This window comes from Giraffa tippelskirchi, chromosome 6 (genome assembly GCF_054371585.1).
Source record: "Giraffa tippelskirchi isolate mGirTip1 chromosome 6, T2T-mGirTip1v1.2.pri, whole genome shotgun sequence".
Classification (NCBI taxonomy): Eukaryota; Metazoa; Chordata; class Mammalia; order Artiodactyla; family Giraffidae; genus Giraffa; species Giraffa tippelskirchi.
Genome location: NC_137280.1, coordinates 24,641,032 through 24,665,594, shown reverse-complemented (window position 1 = coordinate 24,665,594; position 24,563 = coordinate 24,641,032). Strand labels below are relative to the sequence as shown.

Sequence of the window (24,563 nt, the reverse complement as noted above, 5' to 3'; positions counted from 1 at the left end):
CACAAACAAGTTTCTCAGAAGATAGGTAAGGTGGTCTGGTAGTCGCATCTCTTAAAGAATTTTCCAGTTTGTTGTGATCCACACAGTCAAAGGCTCTGGTGTAGTCAGTGAAATCAAGTGAGTCTTGATATGAATCTAAATCCCGAGAGTCTAAGAACCGTATATCTAATTCACAAAGTTTTTTAGGCTTTAAATTGAACAGATATACTGAAATTATTTTATTAATGGAGAAATTTGGTGACTTGGTTATATTTTTTATATATTGTTTAAAAAACTCTATATCCAAAAGGTTCTTTTAAAAATATTTTATATTTCCATATATTCTATTTAAACATATCTTACTAGTGTGTGAGATTTGAGGATAGCATTTTTAAATTGGCAAACCAGCTGGAACATACTGTTAAATATAAGTCATCAAGCAGTAACTCAGCCAAGTTTTAGGAGAAGAGCTGGACTATATGCAAAAATAGATTCAACATTTAACACATGAACATAGACCAGTATTGTTTTTCCATGAGATTTGAGGTGGTTAATTACTATTTAATGTTACAAAAGGTAATTACAATGATGTGTGTGTGGTATCATTGGTTTAAAACACATGATATTTTTATATAATTCATCTCATTTTTAATAGTTAATGTTCTAACTTTGAAAGGATTTGTTAACTAATCTGTAGTTTATTATATATGGAGCTATGTATTCCTTTTTGCTTGGATGGTAGGATGTGATTCTAGTTTTAAAATGTAGAAATGCATTTATGCTTAAAGAGTAACATTGACTGAATATGCCAATTTAGTGATGGTTCATAAATTCTTTATAACCAAGACTGTATGAACTTATTAAGTTCTTTAGGTAGCAACTGAGTAAGAACAGTATTTACGCATTCTGGTCACTAGGTACAAATTCTTGAATAGTTATTCACATATATTTTTTCAGAGAGGCAGACTAGTGCGGGAGTGAAGAGCATGGACTCGGAGCCAGACTGCTTGACTAGCTTGTGACCTTGGGGAGTTACTTAACTTCTCAATGTTTTTTTCATTATTTGTAAAGTGGAGATGCTAATAGTACTTACTTTCTTTGTGGTGAGCCATAAATGAGTTAAAATATGTAAAGTGCTTAAGATAGCACCTAGCATGTGGTAAGCATTAGGTAAGTATAAGCTGCTGTCATTACTTTTATTATCATCATTAATCATCCTCATCTTTTGAGATTAGCTTTCTCCTTAGAAGACATAACTATATCTGGGCATTATTAATTGTGGTGGTAATTTTTAATACTAATGATAGAAACTCATTATGTAAGAAAGATATTTTGTACAGTCTCTTTAAATAAAAGTAGTTTTAGAAAATTTTAAAGTGCTATAGTTAATTCATGAGGTGGTGATAATAGCCTTGAAAATAGCTGATAAGTTAGCATGTTGTACTTGATAATTATGATAATAGTTATTATTGTGTTCTTGCAATTGTTTCCTTGCAGTTGTGTTCCAGGGCATGGGTTAGTATGGCCCACGTGTACTAGAGATGGCACATGGAAAAGGTTGCTTTGCTGTGGAACAGGTGCCACCACCCCGCTTTTCTCTGTATTACCGCAGCAGCCAGCTTACCTTGATTCCCTTTCCTAGTCAAGAGGCACATGGGCGATTCCCTATCCCATGTCCACAGTCTACCCTGACTCACCTGTCTCTCCCTTTCCCACTGTATTAGTCCTTAATCTTAGAGTTCCCTTATAGGTTCTTTTTTATTGATTTAAGCTGCCTGATCTTTAGTAATCATACTATGACTACTAGTTTGGTGATAGTGGAGGTAATTGTTGGCTCCACACACAGAGAGATACCTTTAGTTATAGGCCCTTTCCAGTTAGCGTTATGTGCCCATCACTCCACCGCCATTCCCCAGTGAAATAGCTCATAGATACATCCTGCTTATATTTCCATTACTTAAGGTTGGTAACACTCAGTACACCTGAACTGCTAAAGTTCTTTCTGAGGGTGATTTGACTCTTCCCATCAGTCCAGTCAGAGAAGGCAATGGCAACTCACTCCAGTACTCTTGCCTGGAGAATCCCCTGGACAGAGGAGCCTGGTAGGCTGCAGTCCATGGGGTCTTGAAGAGTCGGACACGACTGAGCGACTTCACTTTCACTTTTCACTTTCATGCATTGGAGAAGGAAATGGCAACTCACTCCAGTGTTCTTGCCTGGAGAATCCCAGGGACAGAGGAGCCTGGTGGGCTGCCGTCTATGGGGTCGCACAGAGTCAGACACAACTGAAGCGACTTAGCAGCAGCAGTAGCATCAGACCAGTGGTACTTTCTTATTTGTTAAGTCCACCTTGTTTACTCCTGGATTATAGGTTTTCCATCATATGCAAAACTAAAACAAACATGATTTTTGGTAAAACATTCTCTGGACACCAGAGGGATAATTTCTATGGAAGATTCTTCTGTTTGATATTGGTTGTATAGTTTGTGTAGCTGCTTAATGTAACATAACTTTCCTCATTTTACACATCTAGCTTGGAGATTTCCTTGATTAAGAAGAATGAAGGCATGACATGGCCAGAGTTGTTGGTCGGTGATAAACAAGGGGAATTTATAAGAGACTCAGCTCAGTGTGCTGCAATAGCTGAACGTTTGATGCATTTGACCTCTGATGAACTGGTAAGCAATTGCAATAGTAGTGGGACTTCCCAAGGATTCAGAAGTATGTGGGGATTATACCATGTTTTTCAAACGTTATTTTGCTTTTGCTAATGTAAAAGACATTAGGTATTACTGACTAGTGTTTGAGTATCTTGAAATTCTAATATTTATTCCCTACACTAACTGAATATGTATATGTGTGTGGGCATGTTGTACATACAGGGTGGGTGTGCATGCATGTGTGTATGTATATATGTATCTCTCAGTCTCTCAATATATGTAGAGAGAAAAGGAGATATGTAATTGATCCTTGAACAATGCAGGGGTTGGGGGCCCACCTGTACACTCAAAAATCTGAGTATAACTTTATAGTTGATCTTCTATATCTGCTGTTCCACATCCTCAGATTCAACCAGTTGCATATGATGTGTTTCTGTAGTGTGTATTTTAAGTTCAGTTCAGTCGCTCTGTCATATTCAGCCCTTTGTGACCCCATGGACTGCAGCACACCAGGCTTCCCTGTCCATCACCAGCTCCTGGAGCTTGCTCAAACTCATGTCCATCGAGTCAGTGATGCCATCCAACCATGTCATCCTCTGTCGTCCCCTTCTCCTCCTGCCTTCAGTCTTTTAAGTAGACCCTTGCAGTTCAAACCCATGCTGTTCAGGTGTCAACCGTGTCTCTCTATATATCTGTATTCTCCTTTAGAAGAATTGACTGACCAGTGCTGACAGGGACGAAATTTTGATTTTAAACCCTACTTTGCTAATAATCTATTTATAATCATTGACATCTTTTGGGTGATCTTAGAATATCACAAGGGGTGTATATATATATATATACACACTACATATAACTACAGTTTTTTTGTTGACTATGTTCCTCCTCTGGTAACATTTAAGATAATGTTAAGAATTTGAACAAATACAGCAATACACCAGAACTTCAGTTATCTTCATTTACCAGATCTTACATCAGCACATTTAAAATGTCTGACTTACTGCCATCTGGAATTATAGCAATGAGAAGGGTTGTATAAAGAAGTATTTAGAGTTATTTGCATCCTAAGATAGAAAAGAAAGATTAGAATATTGAAAGTAAATGTCTCTGACAAAAGAAAACATGACCAAAATGGAGAAACCATGTTTCACGTTTTCCAGCATAATGGAAAATTTCAAGAATCACTGGAATTCTATGTATGACTACGTAACTTTGACTTCATAGCCTTGTTACGAGTCATGCAGACTGCATTTCTCTATGCTCATTCATTCAGCAAGTATTTATTGTAATAGGGCTCTGGGGATATAATTATAGAGACAGTAATGGAGGTTTGTTTTGAGGTTGTAGATAATTGCTGCTAACTGCCTTTTAAACTTGATGATTTCAAATGAATGTTGTTAGATAAATGACTAAGTTATTTATGCCTGAATACTAGTGTATTTGTTAGTTTTAAAATAAACAGAATTTTGTCATCTCTAACTGAAGGCAGTTTTTGTTTTTCAAATCTTTATACCTTTTCTTGCCTTACTGCATTGATTAGAACCTCTAATCCACAGTAAAATAAAATTATTCTTTTTTACATACTGCTGGTTTAGTTTACTGATGTTATTGAAGAGCTTTACATCTCTGTGAGGAATATTGGGGTCTATAGTTTTTGTTTTGTTTTTTTACTTTTTGTATGTGGATAATGCTGAGTTCATAAAATGAGTAGGGAAGTGTTTCTGTCTTCTGTTTCTGGAAGAGGTTGTAGACTTGGCATTATTATCTTCTTTAATGCTCGATGTAAGTTGCCAGTGAAACTGTCTGGAGTTTTCTTTTTTTGAAGGTTTTAAACCATAAATTTAAGTTCTTTAGTAGATATTTGGGGCATTTATTTCAATTGACTTTATTTTTCTTCTTTTTTTACAGTTTCCAGTTTCGTTCATTTCTTTTATGACATTTGTTACTTTCTCTTTGCTTGCTTTGGATTTATTTTGCTGTTTTTTTGAAGGTGAAAGCTTAGATGATTTTTTTTACCTTCCTTTTTTAATGAAAACATTTAATGCTCTACACTTCCTTCTAAATACTGCATTAGCTGCCGCCTCCAAATTTTCTGCCGGTTTTCTTAATCCCATTAGTGATTGATTTGATTTGTTGCTGGCTTTCAGTTTTTTGCCTGGCTGGGTTATTCTTTGTCTGTTCTTAAACCTGGGGCGGAACTTTTCACATATCTTAGCTAAAAGTGTAGAATGTTTACCAGGGTTTCTCCTCCTGTGTAGGCCCTGATGTCTAATTTTTGTCTCCAAGCACTTTGACAATTACCAAAATTCAGCTTTTTAGCCTTATATCCACTGCTTTCCCTTGTCTTTTTGAGCTCAGCTTGAAATAGCAGATAGCTTAAGGAAAACAGCATGGAGTCTTGGGTTTTCTTTGCTTTCTCTTTTCTCTGTAATCTTGTCTTTTTCAGTACTGGCTGCCTCAGTAGTACTTAGCTTTTAATTTTTGCCCTCTTATTTCTAGTGTTAGTTGTTGCAATTCTTTGGGACCCCATGGACTGTAGCCCACTGAGCTATTCTGTCCATGGAATTTACCAGGCAAGAATACTGGAGTGAGTTGCTATTTCCTGCTCCAGGGGATCTTCCCTTCCCAAGGATCAAACCTGCATCTCCCATATTGCAGGCAGATTCTTACACTGTCTGAACCTCTAGGGAAGCCCCATATGAGTAATTGAAAGGGGAAGGGAGGGAGGGAGAGTACCTTCTGTTCTGCTGGATGTACGTATCTTCTTGAGTCACTGTAACAGAATGCGTGCATGCATGCTAAGTCAACTTCAGTTCAGTTTAGTTGCTCAGTTGTGTCCGACTCTTTGTGACCCCATGAATGGCAGCACGCCAGGCCTCCCTGTCCATCACCAACTCCCGGAGTTTACCCAAACCCATGTCCATCGAGTCAGTGATGCCATCCAACCATCTCATCCTCTGAGGTCCCCTTCTCCTCCTGCCCCCAATCCTTCCCAACATTAGGGTCTTTTCCAATGATTCAACTCTTCGCATGAGGTGGCCAAAGTATTGGAGTTTCAGCTTCAACATCAGTCCTACCAGTGAACACCCAGGACAGATCTCCTTTAGGATGGACTGGTTGGATCTCCTTGCAGTCCAAGGGACTCTCAAGAGTCTTCTCCAACACCACAGTTCAAAAGCATCAATTCTGCGGCGCTCAGCTTTCTTCACCGTCCAACACTCACATCCATACATGACCACTGGAAAAACCATAGCCTTGACTAGACGGACCTTTGTTGGCAAAGTAATGTCTCTGCTTTTAAATATGCTATCTAAGTTGGCCATAACCTTCCTTCCAAGGAGTAAGTGTCTTTTAATTTCATGGTTGCAATCACCATCAGCAGTGATTTTGGAGCCCAAAAAAATAAAGTCTGACACTGTTTCCACTGTTTCCCCATCTATTTCCCATGAAGTGATGGGACCAGATGCCATGATCTTAGTTTTCTGAACATTGAGCTTTAAGCCAACTTTTTCACTCTCCTCTTTCACTTTCATCAAGAGGCTCTTTAGTTCTTCTTCACTTTCTGCCATAAGGGTGGTGTCATCCGCATATCTGAGATTATTCATATTTCTCCCGGCAATCTTGATTCCAGCTTGTGTTTCTTCCAGCCCAGCGTTTCTCATGATGAACTCTGCATATAAGTTAAATAAGCAGGGTGACAATATACAGCCTTGACGTACTCCTTTTCCTATTTGGAACCAGTCTGTTGTTCCGTGTCCAGTTCTAACTGTTGCTTCCTGACCTGCATACAGGTTTCTCAAGAGACAGGTCAGATGGTCTGATATTCCCATCTCTTTCAGAATTTTCCACAGTTTATTGTGATCCACACAGTCAAAGGCTTTGGCATAGTCAGTAAAGCAGAAATAGATGTTTTTCTGGAACTCTCTTGCTTTTTCGATGATCCAGCGGACGTTGGCAATTTGATCTCTGGTCCTCTGCCTTTTCTAAAACCAGCTTGAACATCTGGAAGTTCACGGTTCACGTATTGCTGAAGCCTGGCTTGGAGAATTTTGAGCATTACTTTACTAGTGTGTGAGATGAGTGCAATTGTGCGGTAGTTTGAGCATTCTTTGGCATCGTCTTTCTTTGGGATTGGAATGAAAACTGACCTTTTCCAGTCCTGTGGCCACTGCTGAGTTTTCCAGATTTGCTGGCATATCAAGTGCAGCACTTTGACAGCATCATCTTTGAGGATTTGAAATAGCTCAACTGGAATTCCATCACCTCCACTAGCTTTGTTCGTAGTGATGCTTTCTAAGGCTCACTTGACTTCACATTCCAGGATGTCTGGCTTTAGGTGAGTGATCACACCATCGTGATTATCTGGGTCGTGAAGATCTTTTTTGTACAGTTCTTCTGTGTATTCTTGCCACCTCTTCTTAATATCTTCTGCTTCTGTTAGGTCCCTGCTATTTCTGTCCTTTATCGAGCCCATCTTTGCATGAAATGTTTCCTTGATATCTCTAATTTTCTTGAAGAGATCTCTAGTCTTTCCCAATCTGTTGTTTTCCTCTATTTCTTTGCATTGATCGCTGAGGAAAGCTTTCTTATCTCTCCTTGCTATTCTTTGGAACTCTGCATTCAGATGGGAATATCTTTCCTTTTCTCCTTTGTTTTTCGCTTCTCTTCTTTTCCCAACTATTTGTAAGGCCTCCTCAGTCAGCCATTTTGCTTTTTTGCATTTCTTTTCCATGGGGATGGTCTTGATCCCTGTCTCTTGTACAGTGTCACGAACCTCTGTCCATAGTTCATCAGGCACTCTGTCTATCAGATATAGTCCCTTGAATCTATTTGTCACTTCCACTGTATAATCATAAGGGATTTTATTTAGGTCATACCTGAATGGTCTAGTGGTTTTCCCTACTTTCTTCAATTTCAGTCTAAATTTGGCAATAAGGAGTTCATGATCTGAGCCACAGTCTGCTCCCGGTCTTGTTTTTGTTGACTGTATAGAGCTTCTCCATCTTTGGCTGCAAAGAATACAATCAATCTGATTTCGGTGTTGACCATCTGGTGATGTCCATGTGTAGAGTCTTCTCTTGTGTTGTTGGAAGAGGGTGTTTGTTATGACCAGTGCGTTCTCTTGGCAAAACTCTATTAGCCTTTGCCCTGCTTCCTTCTGTACTCCAAGGCCAAATTTGCCTGTTGCACCAGGTGTTTCCTGACTTCCTACTTTTGCATTCCAGTCCCCTATAATGAAAAGGACATCTTTTTTGGGTGTTAGTTCTAAAAGGTCTTGTAGGTCTTCATAGAACCGTTCAAGTTCAGCTTCTTCAGCGTTACTGGTTGGGGCATAGAGTTGGATTACTGTGATATTTAATGGTTTGCCTCGGAAACGAACAGAGATCATTCTGTCGTTTTTGAGATTGCATCCAGGTACTGCATTTTGGACTCTTTTGTTGACCATGATGGCTACGCCATTTCTTCTAAGGGATTCGTGCCCACAGTAGTAGATATAATGATCATTTGAGTTAAATTCACCCATTCCAGTCCATCTTAGTTTGCTGATTCCTAGAATGTTGACGTTCACTCTTGCTATCTCCTGTTTGACCACTTCCAATTTGCCTTGATTCATGGACCTAACATTCCAGGTTCCTATGCAGTGTTGCTCTTTACAGCATCGGACTTTGCTTCTATCACCAGTCACATCCACAGCTGGGTATAGTTTTTGCTTTGGCTCCATCCCATCATTCTTTCTGGGGTTATTTCTCCACTTATCTCCAGTAGCATATTGGGCACCTACCGACCTAGGGAGTTCATCTTTCAGTGTCCTATCTTTTCGCCTTTTCATACTGTTCATGGGGTTCTCAAGGCAAGACTACTGAAGTGGTTTGCCATTCCCTTCTCCAGTGGACCACATTCTGTCAGACTTCTCCACCATGACCCATCCGTCTTGGGTGGCCCCACACGGCATGGCTTAGTTGCATTGAGATAGACAAGGCTGTGGTCCGTGGGATCAGATTAACTAGTTTTCTGTAGTTATAGTTTTAGTGTGTCTGCCTTCTGATGCCCTCTCACACCACCTACCGTCTTACTTGGGTTTCTCTTACCTTGGACGTGGGGTATCTCTTCACGGCTGCTCCAGCAAAGTGCAGCCATTGCTCCTTACCTTGGACAAGGAGCTCGCCCAGGCCGGAGGCCGGGGGTGGCAGCCAAGAGGAACTAGGGGCGGCGGCTGAGAGGAGCTAGCCCGGGCTGGAGGCCGGGGGTGGTGGCTGAGAGGAGCTACCCTACGTCCAAGGAATGGCGTCTGCGTGGGCACAGGAGGGCCGAGAGGAGTTACTCCACATTCAAGGTCAGGAGGGGCAGTCGTGAATAGATACCCCTTGTCCAAGGTAAATCAACTTCAGTCATGTCCAACTCTTTGCAACCCTATGGACTGTAGCTCACCAGGCTCCTCTGACCATGGGATTCTCCAGGCAAGAATACTGGAGTGGATAGCCATTCCCTTCTCCAGGGATTGAACCTGAGTCTTTTATGTCTCTGGCATTGGCAGGAGGGTACTTGACCACTACAGCCACCTGGAAAGCCCATGGGCTAGCTAATTGCTGGAATTACCTTCTAACCAGCCACTGTAATCATTGTTTCCTTTGATATTTAGAATGGAGCAGACAACCATAGCTAGCTCACTCTATATCTCAGCTGGAAATGGACAGATATGATAATGTCTCTAACTTACAGACATTTAGTTTCAGACCCTGGCGGTTTCTTAAATTCTGAATAACATGACTATATTTTGGCAGACTAGGTATGTGGACATTTTATCAGTTGCTATAGAATTGTATTTCTGTTACATGCATGTGAATATACAATTTATAACTTGAGTAATCCTTTTTCACTCTTAGAAAAACATCAAACAGTGACTTTTGCAGACAGTGAAACATACTAAAATCAGTGATTCCATTTATCTCTATGTTTAGCTTATTTTTAACTATACCTCTGTGTTTTTGTTTAGGTGGATATTTGTGTGTGTGTTTTAGTGTTGATTCTAGAGATTATGGTGTACATGTTCCATTTATCACCGTATGTCTTCAACTCATATCTTGAGTTCATTTAACTCAAATCTTGAGAACTTTATAGTATAATTCCATTCCTCCATCCTTTGTATTACTTTTGTTATTTTATTTCTACCTTATAAACTGAAAGGCAATGCCAAAGAATGCTCAAACTACCGCACAGTTGCACTCATCTCACACGCTAGTAAAGTAATGCTCAAAATTCTCCAAGCCAGGCTTCAGCAATACATGAACTGTGAACTTCCAGATGATCAAGCTGGCTTTAGAAAAGGCAGAGGAACCAGAGATCAAATTGCCAACGTCCGCTGGATCATCGAAAAAGCAAGGGAGTTCCAGAAAAACAACTACTTCTGCTTTATTGACTCTGCCAAAGCCTTTGACACTGCAGAATACAATAAACTGTGGAAAATTCTGAAAGAGATGGGAATACCAGACCACCTGACCTGCCTCTTGAGAAACTTGTTTGCAGATCAGGAAGCAACAGTTAGCACTGTTCATGAAACAACAGGCTGGTTCCAAATAGGAAAAGGAATATGTTAAGGCTGTGTATTGTCACCCTGCTTATTTAACTTATATGCAGAGTACATCATGAGAAATGCTGGGCTGGATGAAACACAAGCTGGAATCAAGGTTGCTGGGAGAAATATGAATAACCTCAGATATGCAGATGACACCACCCTTATGGCAGAAAGTGAAGAACTAAAGAGCTTCTTGATGAAAGTGAAAGAGGAGAGGGAAAAACTTGGGTTGAAGCTCAGCATTCAGAAAACTAAGATCTGGTCTCATCACTTCATGGCAAATAGATGGGGAAACAGTGGCTGACTTTATTTTGGGGGGCTCCAAAATCACTGCTGATGGTGATTGCAGCCATGAAATTAAAAGATGCTTACTCCTTGGAAGAAAAGTTATGACCAACCTAGACAGCATATTTAAAAGCAGAGACATTACTTTGTCAACAAAGGTCTGTCTAGTTAAGGCTATGGTTTTTCCAGTGGTCATGTATGGATGTGAGAGTTGAGCTATAAAGAAAGCTGAGCGTCGAAGAATTGATGCTTTTGAACTGTGGTGTTGGAGAAGACTTGAGAGTCCCTTGGACTGCAAGGAGATCCAACCAGTCCATCCTAAAGGAGATCAGTCCTGGGTGTTCATTGGAAGGACTGATGTTGAAGCTGAAACTCCAATACTTTGGCCTGACGCGAAGAGCTGACTCATTTGAAAAGACCCTGATGCTGGGAAAGATTGAGGGCAGGAGGAGAAGGGGACGACAGAGGATGAGATGGCTGGATGGCATCACCGACTCAATGGACATGGGGTTTGGGTGGACTCTGGGAGTTGGTGATGGACAGGGAGGCCTGGCGTGCTGCGGTTCATGGGATCGCCAAGAGTTGGACACGACTGAATGACTGAACTCAACTAGAAATATAATATGTTATAACTTTAGTCACTTGTCATTTAAAGAGATGAAAAATGCAGTGTGGAAAAGTCTTGCATTGATCCAAATATTTGTCATTTCCTCCTTCACATTGTGTTTATTCAGATTTCCATCTGATGTCATTTTTTTTCTTGCTGAAGAATTTTCTTTATCATTTCTTGCATTGTAGTTCTGCTGGATAAATCTTTCCGCTGGATAATTCTTTTGTTTTTCTGCAGACATACATATGCACAAGTGCATGCCTTTCTTCTTTTAAAGCTATTTTTCTTAAGTGTGTAAGACACTGTTGACGGGTTTATTACTTAGAGAATGATTTTATTTTTTGTATTTTCAGCAATTTCATTTTAATGTGACTTACTGTGATTTTTTTTTTCTTAATGTTATGCTTGAGATTCTTTGACCTGTAAGATTATCATTTTCATCAAGTTTGAAAAAAAATTGCCATTATTTCTTCAAATTTTTTTCTATTCTCCTTGCGTCCTTCTAAATACTTATGTTAGACCATTTGATATGGTTCCATAGGTCACTGGGGTTCTTATTTTCTGTGTCTCTTTTTAGTTTTTGTCTTCTCTGTGCTTCATTTTTAGACAGACTCTTTTACTAAGCTTTCCCTGGTGGCTCAGGCAGTAAAGAATCACTTGTAGTGTGGGAGACCTTGGTTTGATCCTGGGTTGGGAAGATCTCCTGAAGAAGTGAATGGCCACCCACTTATTCTTCCCTGGAGAACCCCCATGGACAAAGGATCCTGGTGGGCTACAGTCCATGGAATTGTAGAGTCAGACACAACTGATGGACTAAGCACGGCACAGCACATATTACTATTTTAGAGACACTATTGCATTTTAAATAGACTCAGTTACTGGTTGTCTTTTCTTCTGCCATGTCTAATTAGCTGTCAGTATCATATATTTTGTTTTCCATTTCAGATATTGTATTTTTATATCTAGAATTTCAGTTTAGTTCTTTTTTATATCTTCTATATTTCGCAATGTTTGTTTTTCTTTATATTTCTGAGTATATAGAACATGTTTATAATAGCTGTTTTCATATCTTTTTCTGCTGATTCTATCAGTCTATTGTTTTTGTGACTATTTTTGTTTAAGTTTTTATTGGTCCTGAGTCTGAAATTTAATATTTCATTATTCTGTAGTCTCAACATCTTTAAATATGAAAACATTTATTCTCTTATTGTTGTTTATTTTCTTTTCTGGTCCAAGAATCCAAATCCAGATAAAGATAAACCTCCTTGTAATGCTCAAGAGTTAGAAGAATGTGATGTTTTCTTTGAAGAGAACTTCAGTTTATGCAGATTTGATGGCAATACATTAAAAACTACTCATGTGGTAAGTTGTTGATAATGATATTTGTAAAAATTTGTGAATAGAGAGAAGTTATTCAGATGAGATGATAAGTGATTGACTAAATACTATTTTGCAAAGATTGATTGGCATTTACTATCTGTGACAAATTTCTTCACTTACTAAAGTAGCCATCTTTTCACACCATTACCCATAATTAAACAGTATTGTATGTTTGGTACTACTGCATAGTGATATCTTTCAATGGTTTTTTTTCTGTGCAGGTTTTTAATATGTAGTTGTGCTTGCAATATATAACAACTTAATATCTAACTGTTCCTCTCATTCACTGTCCTTTTGTAATATTTTTTAAATACTTAACAACTTGTTTTAAACTAATAGCTGGATATTATGATACTCAAAGGAATTATAAAAAGGAGCATTTCTGAATTATACCTGTATAGAGAAATGATGTGGAATGGCATAAGATCAGTGGGTAGAAAAAGGTGTCATTAAAGCTTGTACCAAAATTACTTACTCTTAAGATTAATTTCTACATCTGCTGTGCTCTCCACCCCATCAACGTGTAACACGAATAACTTCTGAAAAGCACAGAGATAACATTTTGCTTACCACAGTGTACCTAATACCTGCCAAGGGTTCTGATTCTGGTAGGTGCTTAAAAACATTTTTAGACTGATCTCTTGGTGACAATCATAAAAATAAAAATGGTTTCAGTTCCATCTTGGATCTCAAGAAATTTGCATGCACTTTTATATCTCCTGTTCTTTTTCAGTTACTCCTCTAATTGAACAGTTGATCATGTTATTTTATGCAATCTGGTCACTGATCCAAAGCCCAGATGATCAAAGTTGTTAGATTTTCCTGGCATTTTGCTTCTTAGATGTTTTTTAGTTCTGACATAATCCCATAGATAACTCCCTTAATTGTGAGTAAAGAAGAGCCATTGCACGAGTACTCTTACTGCCTTGGGTTAGATTTTAGAAAATCATTCTAAGTACGGCTAATGAAAAACTCTTCAACCTTGACTAACTGTAGACTTTATTCTTGAAGAATCTGGCCTTTCTTCCTAAACTTACAGTCTTAGGAGCTATAACTTTTAGATACTGTTTCCTGCCTAACTTTTATAGAGAAGGCACCTGATCTTAGATGTCATAAAACATTACTGTTTCAGCTTAGCTTCTCTGAGAATTTTACTTCATTGTAGTATGGTAGTACTAAGTAGTTTTGATCAAGTAGTTTAATCTTGGTCACTGAGAGGCATCTAGTTAATGGTACTCCTCTTAATTTCCTATGTTTAACATACTGTAAGTTAAAACCAAGGACTAATAGAAGGGGACTGAAATAAAACCTTTATTACTGACAAATTAGGGTACAAATGCCCCGTCTGCTGACTAAATCCTAGAATTTAGCAAGTAGCACCTAACCTTAGGAGTCACAGGCAGTGCCAAACCAGATCTGGCTGACTCTGGTGGGGCAGTGGAAGCATCTTATTCTCTGAGGCCTCTAGCTCCCTAGAGGAAAAAGTTGATAGAGCTGAGAAGAATATACTCGGAATTTTCTTCTTACATTTACCAACCAAATGTTACTTCACTCCTTAAGGATTTATAGAAGGTGAAGTGTTATAGCTGTGGACCTTCTCAGTGTCATAGAAAGATACATCAGGAGTGGGGAAGAAGTATAATACATAATAAACAGGGATAATCCTTCTAACTTTGAAAAAAAAATTTGGATCTGTAGAACTGTATTTCATCTTGTTAGTTTGCAGATCTGTTAGGCTATAGTAGGTGAGGATTATATGAGATCAAAGGTAGAGCCAGTATTAGAAACTAGATCTGTGGACTTTCAGGATGTTTCACCATAATTTTCCCTAAATACCAGGATCATAAATTATAATTTCAAGATTCTAAACCACTGCAGTCTGAAGAAAATGTGTTCCCATAGAGCATGAATGATAGACTTATTGTAAGCAGGGCCTAGCTTGGGAAATTTAAGAAATATATAAACAATCCCTCATTACATCATAGTTTATAGGGACAATATTTAAATAAATATTGTAGCATTTTTTACATACTTTAAATATTTAATCAGTTCAGTGTTAATATCATTTAAGTATAATAATGTATTCTGCTCCTTTGTTATAAATTAATTGACCATATATAAATGGGTTTATTTCTGGGCTGTTTTGTTCCATTGATCTATGCATCTGTTTTTATGCCAATACTTTACTGTTTTGGTTATTATAGTTTTGCATTACAGTTTGAAGTCAAGGAACATGATGCTTCCAGCATTTTCTCTTTCTCAGGATTGTTTTAGCTGTTTGGGGTTTTTGTGGTTCCATACAAACTTTAGGATTGTTTTATTTCTGTGAAAAATTCCACTAGAATTTTATAGAGATTGCATTGAATCTGTAGATTGCTTTGGGTAGTATGGACATATTAACAGTATTAATTCTTACAGTCCATGAGCACATTTATTTAGTGTTTTCAGTTTGTTTCATCATGTCTTACAGTTTTCAGTGTACTGTACTTTCACCTCCCTGATTAAATGTATTCCTAGGTATTTTATTCTTTTGGATACAATTGTAAATACGGTTATGTTCTTAATTTCTCTTTCTGATAGTTCACTATTAGTGTATAGAAATGTAACAGATACCTGTATATTTTTGTATCATGCAATGTTACTGAATTTGTGTATTCTGACAGTTTTTTGGTGAAATCTGTAGTGTTTTGTAGATATCATATCCTATCTGTAAAGTGACAGTTTTACTTCTTTTCAATTTGGAGTGGGTTGCCATTTCCTTCTCCAATGCATGAAAGTGAAAAGTGAAAGTGAGGTCGCTAAGTGAAGTCTCTCAGTTGTGTCCAACTCTTAGCGACCCCGTGGACTGCAGCCTACCAGGCTCCTCCGTCCATGGGATTTTCTAGGCAAGAGTACTGGAGTGGGGTGCCATTGCCTTCTCTGACATCTGCCTGAAGTAGTGTCAATTTTGTGTGGTTTTTTTTTTTAAGAAACCCATTCTTAGTTTTATTGATCTTTTCATTGTCTTTTAAGTCTCTTATTTCATTTATTTTTACTTGGAGTTTTTTGTTTTTTTCTTTTCCTTCCTTCTACTAACTTTGAACTTGGTTAATTTTTAGTTCCTTGAGATGTACAAGTTAGGTTATTTGATATTGATCTTATTGTAGGCAGTTATTGGTATGAATTTTCCTCTCAGAACTGCTTTTGGTATGTTCTATAAGTTTTGATGTATTGAATTCACATTGAATTTAATCTCCACATGTTTGTAAATGTTTGAGTTTTCTTCTTTATAGTTGATATCAAGTTTTTTTGTGGTCACAAAAGATCTGATACTATTCACTTTTGTTAAATTTGTTGATTCTTGTTTTTTAGCCTAATATGATCTATCCTGTAGAATGTTCCATGCATGCTTGAAAAGAATGTTTATTCTGTTGCCTTTGAGTCTAATGTTCTGTTTATATCTATTAAGGCCATATGGTTTAATGTATCTTTTAAGGCCAGTAGTTCCTTATTAATTTTCTGTCTGGATAATATATGCATTGGTGAAGGTGGCTTATTGAAGTCCCCTATTATTATTGTATTGCTGTCTCTTTCTCATTTTAGGTCTGTTAATGTTTGCTTTATATAGACAGGTGTGCTCCTATGTTGGGTTCATAAATATGTACAAATTTTTGTTGGCTTGACCCTTTTATTATTATATAGTGACCTTCATTGTACCTTATTGTAGTCTTTGTGTTAAAGTGTATTTTGTCTGATATAAGTGAGCTACCTCCACTTTGTTTTGGTTTGCCTGGAATATCTTTCGCCATCTGTTTACTTTTAGTCTTCGTATTTCCTTATATGCATTGAGTCTCTTATAGGCAGCATATAAATGGTTCAAGTTTTTTAGTTCATTCATCCACTCTTTTGATTGATTTTATTTTAATCAATTTACATTTAAATTAATTATTAATAGTGTATTGTTTTCTGTTTTGAAGTTGCTCTTTTCCTTTCTTCTTCCATTGATTACTTCTTTTGTGATTTAATTATTTTTTCTAGTAGTATATTAGATTCCTTTATCTTCTTTGTATTTACTTGAGGTTTTTGCTTTGTGGTTACCGTGAAGCTTACATAAAACAACTTATAACACTCTATTTTAAGCTTATAACAACTTAAGTTTGAACAATTCTAAAGCTCTACAACCCCTACCCCATATTTTATTTCTGATCTCACAGTTTACATCTTTTTATCTTGTTTGTGTGTTAGTTGCTCAGTCATGTCTGATTGTTTGCAACCCCATGGACTGTAGCCTGCCAGTCTCCTCCATCCTTGGGATTTTCCAGGCAGGAATACTGGAGTGGATTACCATTTCCTTCTCCTGGGGATCTTCCCAACCCAGGGACTGAACCCGGATACCCTGCGTTGCAGGCAGACTCTTGACTGTCTGAGCCAACAGGGAAGACCATTTATCTTGTTTATCCCTCAGCAAATTGTTGTATCTTTATTTTTACTACTTTGTCATACTATCTTTATAAATTAATCCAACACCCTTTACAACTTAGATTATTCAGAATTTTACTATATTCTGTACATTTGCCAGTGAGATTTATACTCCTATGGCTTTCTTTTTACTAATTAGCTCCATTTTGTTTCAACTTAAAGAAGTTTCATTGACATATCTTACTAGGCCGGTCTATTGGTGATGTACTATTTTAGTTTTTGCTTGTCTGGAAAATTCTTTCTCTCTCCTCCCATTCTGACAACTTTGCCCGGTAGAGTACTCTTGGCTGGAAGGTTTTTCCTTTCAGCACTTTGAAAGTATTGTGCTTCTTCCTTCTGGCCTCCATAGTTTCCGCTGAAAAAAATCTGCTCATAGTCTTATGGGGTTCCGTTGTATGTAAAAAGTTTTTCTCTTGCTCTACCTCTTGAGCTTTTGACGCATTAATTACAAGGTGTCTTGTTGTGGGTCCAACTTTGGGGTCTTCATATTTGGAACTCTGTGGGCTTCCTGGGTCTGGTTATCTGTTTCCTTACCAAAATGATGGAACATTTCCACCATTCTATCTTCAAATAAGTTTTCTGTCACTTTTTCTCTCTCTTCTCCTTCTGGAGTTCCATAATGTAAAAGTTAGTCTGCTTGGTGTTGTCTCTTAAGCTGTCTTCACTTGATTCATTCTTTTTCCTTTTTGCTGCTCTGATTGAGTGAGTTGAACTATCCTAAGTTTGACCTCAATGATCCTTTTGTGTCTTCTCATCTTCAGTTTATTCAGTTATTGCATTCTTCAGCTCTGTGACTTTTATTTGACACTTTCTCTTATCTTTTAAAGCTTTATTGAAGCCCCCAAAAAGCAACTCAGTAAGCTTTTAGATACGTCACACCAGAAGCCTATCACTACTTTGAAGCTCTAGGACAGGCAAAGAGTCCTTTTTCACAGAAAGATTGGGAGTGTATCTTGCCATCTGCATTAAGCCCTGACAGTGGTAGCCAACCAGGAACTGTCTCTAACTGCTATAGTCCCACAGTACCAGGAACACAAGCCACACTGACTACCAGACTGAGGTCAACAGTGAGCATTTCCTGGGCAGCAGGGTACTCAATGTGAAAGCAGGGGCACCAGATGTGTGTCCAACTTTCTCTCTGGGAGATACTGGTGCTCTGAAGAGATGCAGAGGGAGAGTGCAGGAGATGGCGCTTACTGGCCTCTGTTCCTGAAGTGTATTTCAGTAGGCTCCTAGATGGGTGTTGAATTAAAAACTTTCCCCTCCTTCATGGGAGGAGGTGAGTTCAGTATCCTTTTTCACTGTTTTCTTGAACCAGTATCTCAGTTGAGTTGAATCTGAGGCCAAAGTTTTTTTATATAATGACAAGCATTTTGATTTTTCTATTATTAGTCACTTTTTATGAATATAGGCCAAGATTCAGTGAAATAAAAATGCATAAACTTTGATGTTTGGGAATAAGTGGACTGATAATAACTGGAACATCTCCAACAAATTATACTCAGTCCATCTTCTTTTAAAAAACAGATTTGGTATGTCAGTGTATTGTGTGAAAGTCAAGGTCTAGCTGGTTAAATGTAGCTTGTACTAAAATAGTTTCTTGTTATACCCAAGAGGTACCACTTGGCTTGTCATGGGGAAAGGAAATGAAGGAGGCTCTAGCATCGTGGCTATTCAGTAGAACATCCATTTTAGGCTTCAAATACTTGGGTAATTTGTACTCTTTTCTGCAGTGTTTATTTCAAGTTTCTCTTCTTGATTTCATTTGTCATGACTTTGGACAATTTGAAATTACCTATACATGGAAAGGTCAGTATATGTCCTAATTTTAGAGAAAAAAAGTACTAAAACAGAAAGGTCATACGTAACTCTATACTGTAAATGACAGATTTTCCAAAATATAAATTTCCTGAATGAAATGTAAATCAGGGTTAGAATTTGGCATTTGGAAAGTAAAATGTTAAATGAATATATATAGCAACATGATAAAAGAGAAATATTAAATATCAGAACTGAAGAAGAAAAATAATGAGATGTGATCACTAGGGTGTAAAGCTCAAATCAGAATTTAGATATAGTTGAAAATGAATTATTTTTGCTTTTTTCCAAAACATTAGCCACTAGCCACATAGCTTTCAAGCAGCTGAAATGTGGCTAGAGTGTTTGAGATGTACTGTAAGTGAAATGTACAACCAGATTTTGAAAACTTAGCCTGAAAAAAAGAGTATGAGATATATTGTTAATAAAGGCTCTTATATGAATGTCCATGTTGAAATGATAATTGATTAGGTTAAGTAAATTACATTTATAAAAATTTATATATCCCATTTCTCTTTACTTTTTAATGTAAGTACTAGAAAACTTAAAATTATGTAAGTGCCTTGCATTTTATTACTGCCAGACAACACTGATCTATAGAGATCAAATTAAATATAGCCTTGAACAATCAATAGGTGATAGGATGTTTTTAAAAAATTAAACTACAGTGAAGTTTGCAGATCATGTGGTATTTGTCATTCACTGCTTAAAACACAAGAATAAAACAGCTGAAAAGAATACTTGTAACTTACTTACAAGTCATTGAGACAGTAAGCAGAGGAAGTATCAACAGGAAAGAATTCTTTTAGATTAATATCATTAAGAAAAATAGTAGAAATTGCATGTATTCTGTATACTAATTCTTTCAAAAAGATGTTAAGAATAGGGTCAGAGTTTATAGAGGAAGGAAATACATTTAGAAAGTATCTAAATCAGTGGTTCTCCAGCTTTGAAGTTCCTTGGGGTATTGAATTTATAATTTCTTTGATTATATCCAATTTGACTATAGTAGTAATGAAGCTATGTAATAATTCCCCTGCTTTCATGATCAGAGTAGGTGTATATCTCTGTTACAGTGTCTGAAAGTGGAAGGAGACATATCCTGCTGCTAGTTGTTCCTAGAGGATGGACCTGAATCTGACCACTAGATTGATGAAGAGGTGTTCTCTTCTGGAAGAGTTAGTAACCACCAGAGCACCATTCAGGCCGCTGACTATGAATCAGCTTCTTCCCTGGAAGCAGTCTGCACCCCTGTCCCCAAGTCTTCCTAATTACCAGGCAGTAAAGTAGGAGACTGTTCATTGCCTGATTTACCATACAATTTGATCTGCATATTTGTTACCAGTCCCCACAGACTTCACTCAGATTGTATAAATTGAACCATAAGGCCCTCATATTTTCTGAGAGCCATGTCTCTGTCAGCATCCATTCTTTCTCTCCAAAATGGCAGTGAGTTTGAGATTTTTAACTTTCCTGTAAGCTAACAAGTTAGCCTGCCACCGTTTCACAGATGCTGGTAAAAAACTCGAGACTTGGATCACAAAGCACAGTTTATTACTGACAATAGTAACATTAGCTAGAGTATCAACATTTGGACCAATTCCCTGAGCCCCAATTCCTACAGTGTAACATGGAGGTAGCCAGAAAGCTTGTCTGACCTCGCTCAGGAGAGAAAGATTATGCTACTTGTTTACTAACAAGTCTAATTTTTGCTTTGGAGGGAGACCATTTATCCTAAGATTGTTTGTTCTAACACTACCGTGAGATAGTAGTCTAGAAACAGATTAGTGCCTCTGCTAGAAAGATGTGCAGAAATGCAAGAATTTTTATAATAATTATTTTCTTACAAGTTAGTGTTCCAGTATCACGGTAATGCTGGTGTCATAAGTGTGATTCAAATGAAAGCACTTCAGTTTCTTTCAGGGTTATGAAAATATAATAGATAAATGTCAATTATTTGTTGCCAATTGTTATTATTGATGTTACCTGTGATGGACCTATTTGAAATTGTCTTCAGTTCAATTTTTACCTTCTTTTCTCTGCAAAGAAAGATTATTTTAGTTGCATATCACATACTTTTTGATTCTTACAATTTCTATATAGTATCAAGCCCCTCAGTCCACTAGAATTGAGCCTTTCCCTTGAGGTATCAATGGAGAAGGAAATGGCAACCCACTCCAGTATTCTTTCCTGGAGAATTCCACGGACAGAAGAGCCTGATGGGCTACATTCCCTGGGGTCACGAAGAGTCAGACATGACTGAGTGACTTAACACTTGAGGTATCAATGAGATTGTTACTTGACTGACCATTTTTTCTTAGAATACGAATTCATGTATACAGAGCATCTTACGGGAAGGTATTCCTAGAAGGTTTGTTATAGATAGAACATTTAATAAACTTTCATCTGCAACCTTAAAATACAAGGATATTTTCAGAAATTATCCTAAGTTAGAGGATTTCTTTCTTTATTCTCTTTTTCCCAGGGAGATTGCCCCTTACACACCAGATAGGAGAAAGTCTTCATGTTTCTAGCTGGAGGATTTGATAAATACTTGATTAAAAAATGCAGTTTCTTTGTTGTTATGAACAATAAGTCTAACACATGAATACAATTAACCTGATATGTGAGAAGGATGATACTACAATATAGTGGGGGGAGAGATGATCAAAATAAATGGCTCTAGTCTGTTAGATATCCATAAGAAAAGTAATTTATTGACATTTACATCACACCATATGCAAAAATCAATTACAGATGAATTGCATATCTATATAAGTATGTAGAGGGAAACAGAAATTTTTGTGGCCTTGGAGTAGGTAAAGAATATTTGGACAGGGCATATAAAACAGTGTAAAAAATCAAAAGTGTTCAGTTGGATCAAATTTCAGAACACCTGTTTATCAAAAGATAACATGAGAGTATAGAAGGAAACTTGCAGTGAGGAAGGGGTATTTGTAATACACCTCTGTGGCAAATGGTTCATATCTAGAACAGGATAAGTAACCTACTGGTTACCTGCAGCCACCTGATTGGTAAAAGAGTTTTGTTGGAATAAAAACTGTAGACATTTATTTGTGTATTGTCTGTGGCTGCTTATATACTATATCAACAGTTGAGTGGTTTTAACAGAGAACATATGGCCCTTAGCCCTGAAGTATTTACTATCTGACCCTTTTAAGTAAAAGTTTGTTGATCCCTTGTTTAGAGAGTGCTATACTGGCTTGATTCTATAGCTGTGTAGTAGTTTTGCTGTCAGATAATTTTAGTCTTGACCTTTGTTTTTATTTTCCTAAATTGGTTTTGTTTTTGAAAAAACTACAGTAAGCTTTTCAATTTGTACAAAAACATTTGCTTGAATTTTTATTGGAATTGCATTTAATTTGTAGGTCAACTTGAGAATTGATACCTTAATAATGTGTCATTCGTGGACATTGTATGTCTCCATTCACTTAGGTTTTTCTTAATGTTTCGTGGCAATATTTTGAAGTTTTTAGTGTTCAGTTTAATACCATTATTTCATATTATGGAAGCTATTGTAATTGGGATATACTTTTTTAGATTCCCAATATATTTTGTCTTTTCCATAGAAGTAAAGTTCATTGACTTTATACTGTAACTTTTATAAATTCTCTTTTTCTAGTGCTTTTTGGTAGATAAGTCAGTATATTTATGTACAGGATAATGACTGAGTAAAGATAGTTAACATTCTTTTCCTTGTCTTAATGCGCAAAGAGTCAGACACGACTGAGTGAGTGAACTGAACTGAATGTGCTCAGTAGGACATCAGATGCAATGTTGAATTTCAATGATGAGGGCAAAATTCTTTATCTTATTCCTGGTCCTGGGAAGAAAGATTGAGTAGTTTACCATTAAATATGATGTTAGGGTTTTTATATGTTAGGTTGAGGAACTCACCTATAGTCTAGTTTGCTGAGATTTTTATCTTTTTAATCATGAATTTTGGTGAATTTAGGTACTTTTTGGGGCATCTGCTTTGATTATGTGGATTTTGTCCTATATTCTGCTAATATGTTAAGTTTTATCATTTAATTTTTTAAAAAATTGAAACAGCATTATTTTAAGGATTTTTATTTCTGTGTTCATAATGGATATTTTCTTGTAATTTTTTTTCTTCAAATAACAGTAATGCTGTCCTCTTGAATTGAGAGGTTTTATTTTCTAATGAAGTTTGTATAGGGTGGGTATTATTTGTTCTTTAAGTGTTTGGTAAAATGTATCACTGAAAATACCTGTACCTGGATGGGTTTTTTGTGGGAAGGGTTTTAATTGAGTTTAGCTTTGTTAGTAGATATAGAGCCATTCTAATTTTCTATTTCCTCTTTAGCTGTGTTAATCATTGTTGTCCTTCATATATTAATCCATTCCATCCAAGCTGTTGAATTTATTGGCAAAAATACTTCAAAATACTCTCTCATTGTTTGTTTAATGTTTATTGAATTGTAATGATGGCTTCTCTTTTGTGTTTTGTTATATGTTTACTCTCCTTTATTTTCTGTCAGCCTTTATATCAATTTATCATTTTTATTAATCTTTTAAGTAACCCATTTTGATTTCATTTTTTCCATTATTTTTCCATTTTGTATTTTATTCATTTTTCTTTTATTATTTTCTTTTATTTACTATTTATGGGTTTAGTTTATTCCTCTTTTTCTAGCTTCTTAGGTGAAAACATAGGTAATTGGTTTGTAACACCTCTCCTCTGATAAAGGCATTTAAACCTGTAAATTTTTCTCAAAGTACCATTTAACCTTGATTTCATATAACTTGATAAGTTACACTTTATTTCGGCTTAACATATTTTCTAATATCCTTTACTCCTTTTCTTTGATCCATTCTTCTTTATAAGGTTAGGTGTTTTAATTTCCCATTGTGTAGGGATTTTTTTTGGTGTGTGTGTGCGTGTGTGTATTCTTAAACTAATTTCTCACTAACTTCATTGTGGTTAGGGATAACCAGTCTTTTAAAATTTATTCAGACTTGTTTATAGCCCAGTACATGGTCTCTGTAGGTATTTTTTCCATTTATACTTGAAAATGTGTACATGCTATAGTTGGTTGACCTCAATTTGTCAAGTTGTATTAAGTTAACTAGTTGAGGTGTGTTTTTTTGTAATTATTATCAGAGTTGATTTATAAGGTTGTAAATTAGTTTCAAATGTACAGCAAAGTGATTCAGTTACACATATACATATATCTATTCTTTTTCAAATTTGTATTCCATTTAGATTATTATAGAATATTGAGTAGAGTTCCCTGTGCAATACAGTAGGTCCTTGGTGGTTATCTATTTTAAATATAGTAGTGTGTATTTGTCAATACCAAGTTCCCAAATTCTCCTCCCTCCCCCACTTTTCCCTTTTGGTAACTATATTTTGTTTGCTAAGCCTATGAGTCTGTTTTCTAAGTAAGTTCATTTGTGTCATTTTTTATGATTTCACATATAAGTGATATATTTGTTTTTCTCTGTCTTCACTTAGTATGATAATCTCCATCCATATTGCTGCAAATGGCATTATTTCATTCTTCTTAGTGGAATATTCCATTGTATATATGTACCACATTTTCCTTATCCATTTGTCTGTTGATGGACATTGAGGTCCTTCCATGTCTTGGCTGTTGTAAACAACACTGCAGTGAACATCAGAGTGCGTGCATCCTTTCTAACCATGGGTTTCTCTGGATATTTGCCCAGGAGTAGGATTGCTGGATCATATAGTAGCTCTATTTTTAGTTTTTAAGGAATCCCCATACTGTTCATAGTGGCTGTACCAGTTTAC

General features: G+C 36.7%; 2 protein-coding genes across 3 annotated transcripts in view; one reads left to right on the top strand and one right to left on the bottom strand.

Moving 5' to 3' along the window:
- The window catches only part of LOC145510899 (uncharacterized), a 168,216-nt gene that overhangs the window by 22,550 nt on the left and 121,103 nt on the right, over positions 1-24,563 (bottom strand). The gene's annotated exons all lie outside the window — the stretch shown is intronic.
- The window catches only part of NUDCD1 (NudC domain containing 1), a 91,171-nt gene that overhangs the window by 43,972 nt on the left and 22,636 nt on the right, over positions 1-24,563 (top strand). For both annotated transcript variants that reach the window (XM_081503067.1, XM_081503066.1), the window contains 2 exons: positions 2,513-2,657; positions 12,344-12,469. In XM_081503067.1, the coding sequence (XP_081359193.1) occupies positions 2,513-2,657; positions 12,344-12,469 (271 nt within the window). The remainder of the gene's footprint in view (positions 1-2,512; positions 2,658-12,343; positions 12,470-24,563) is intronic.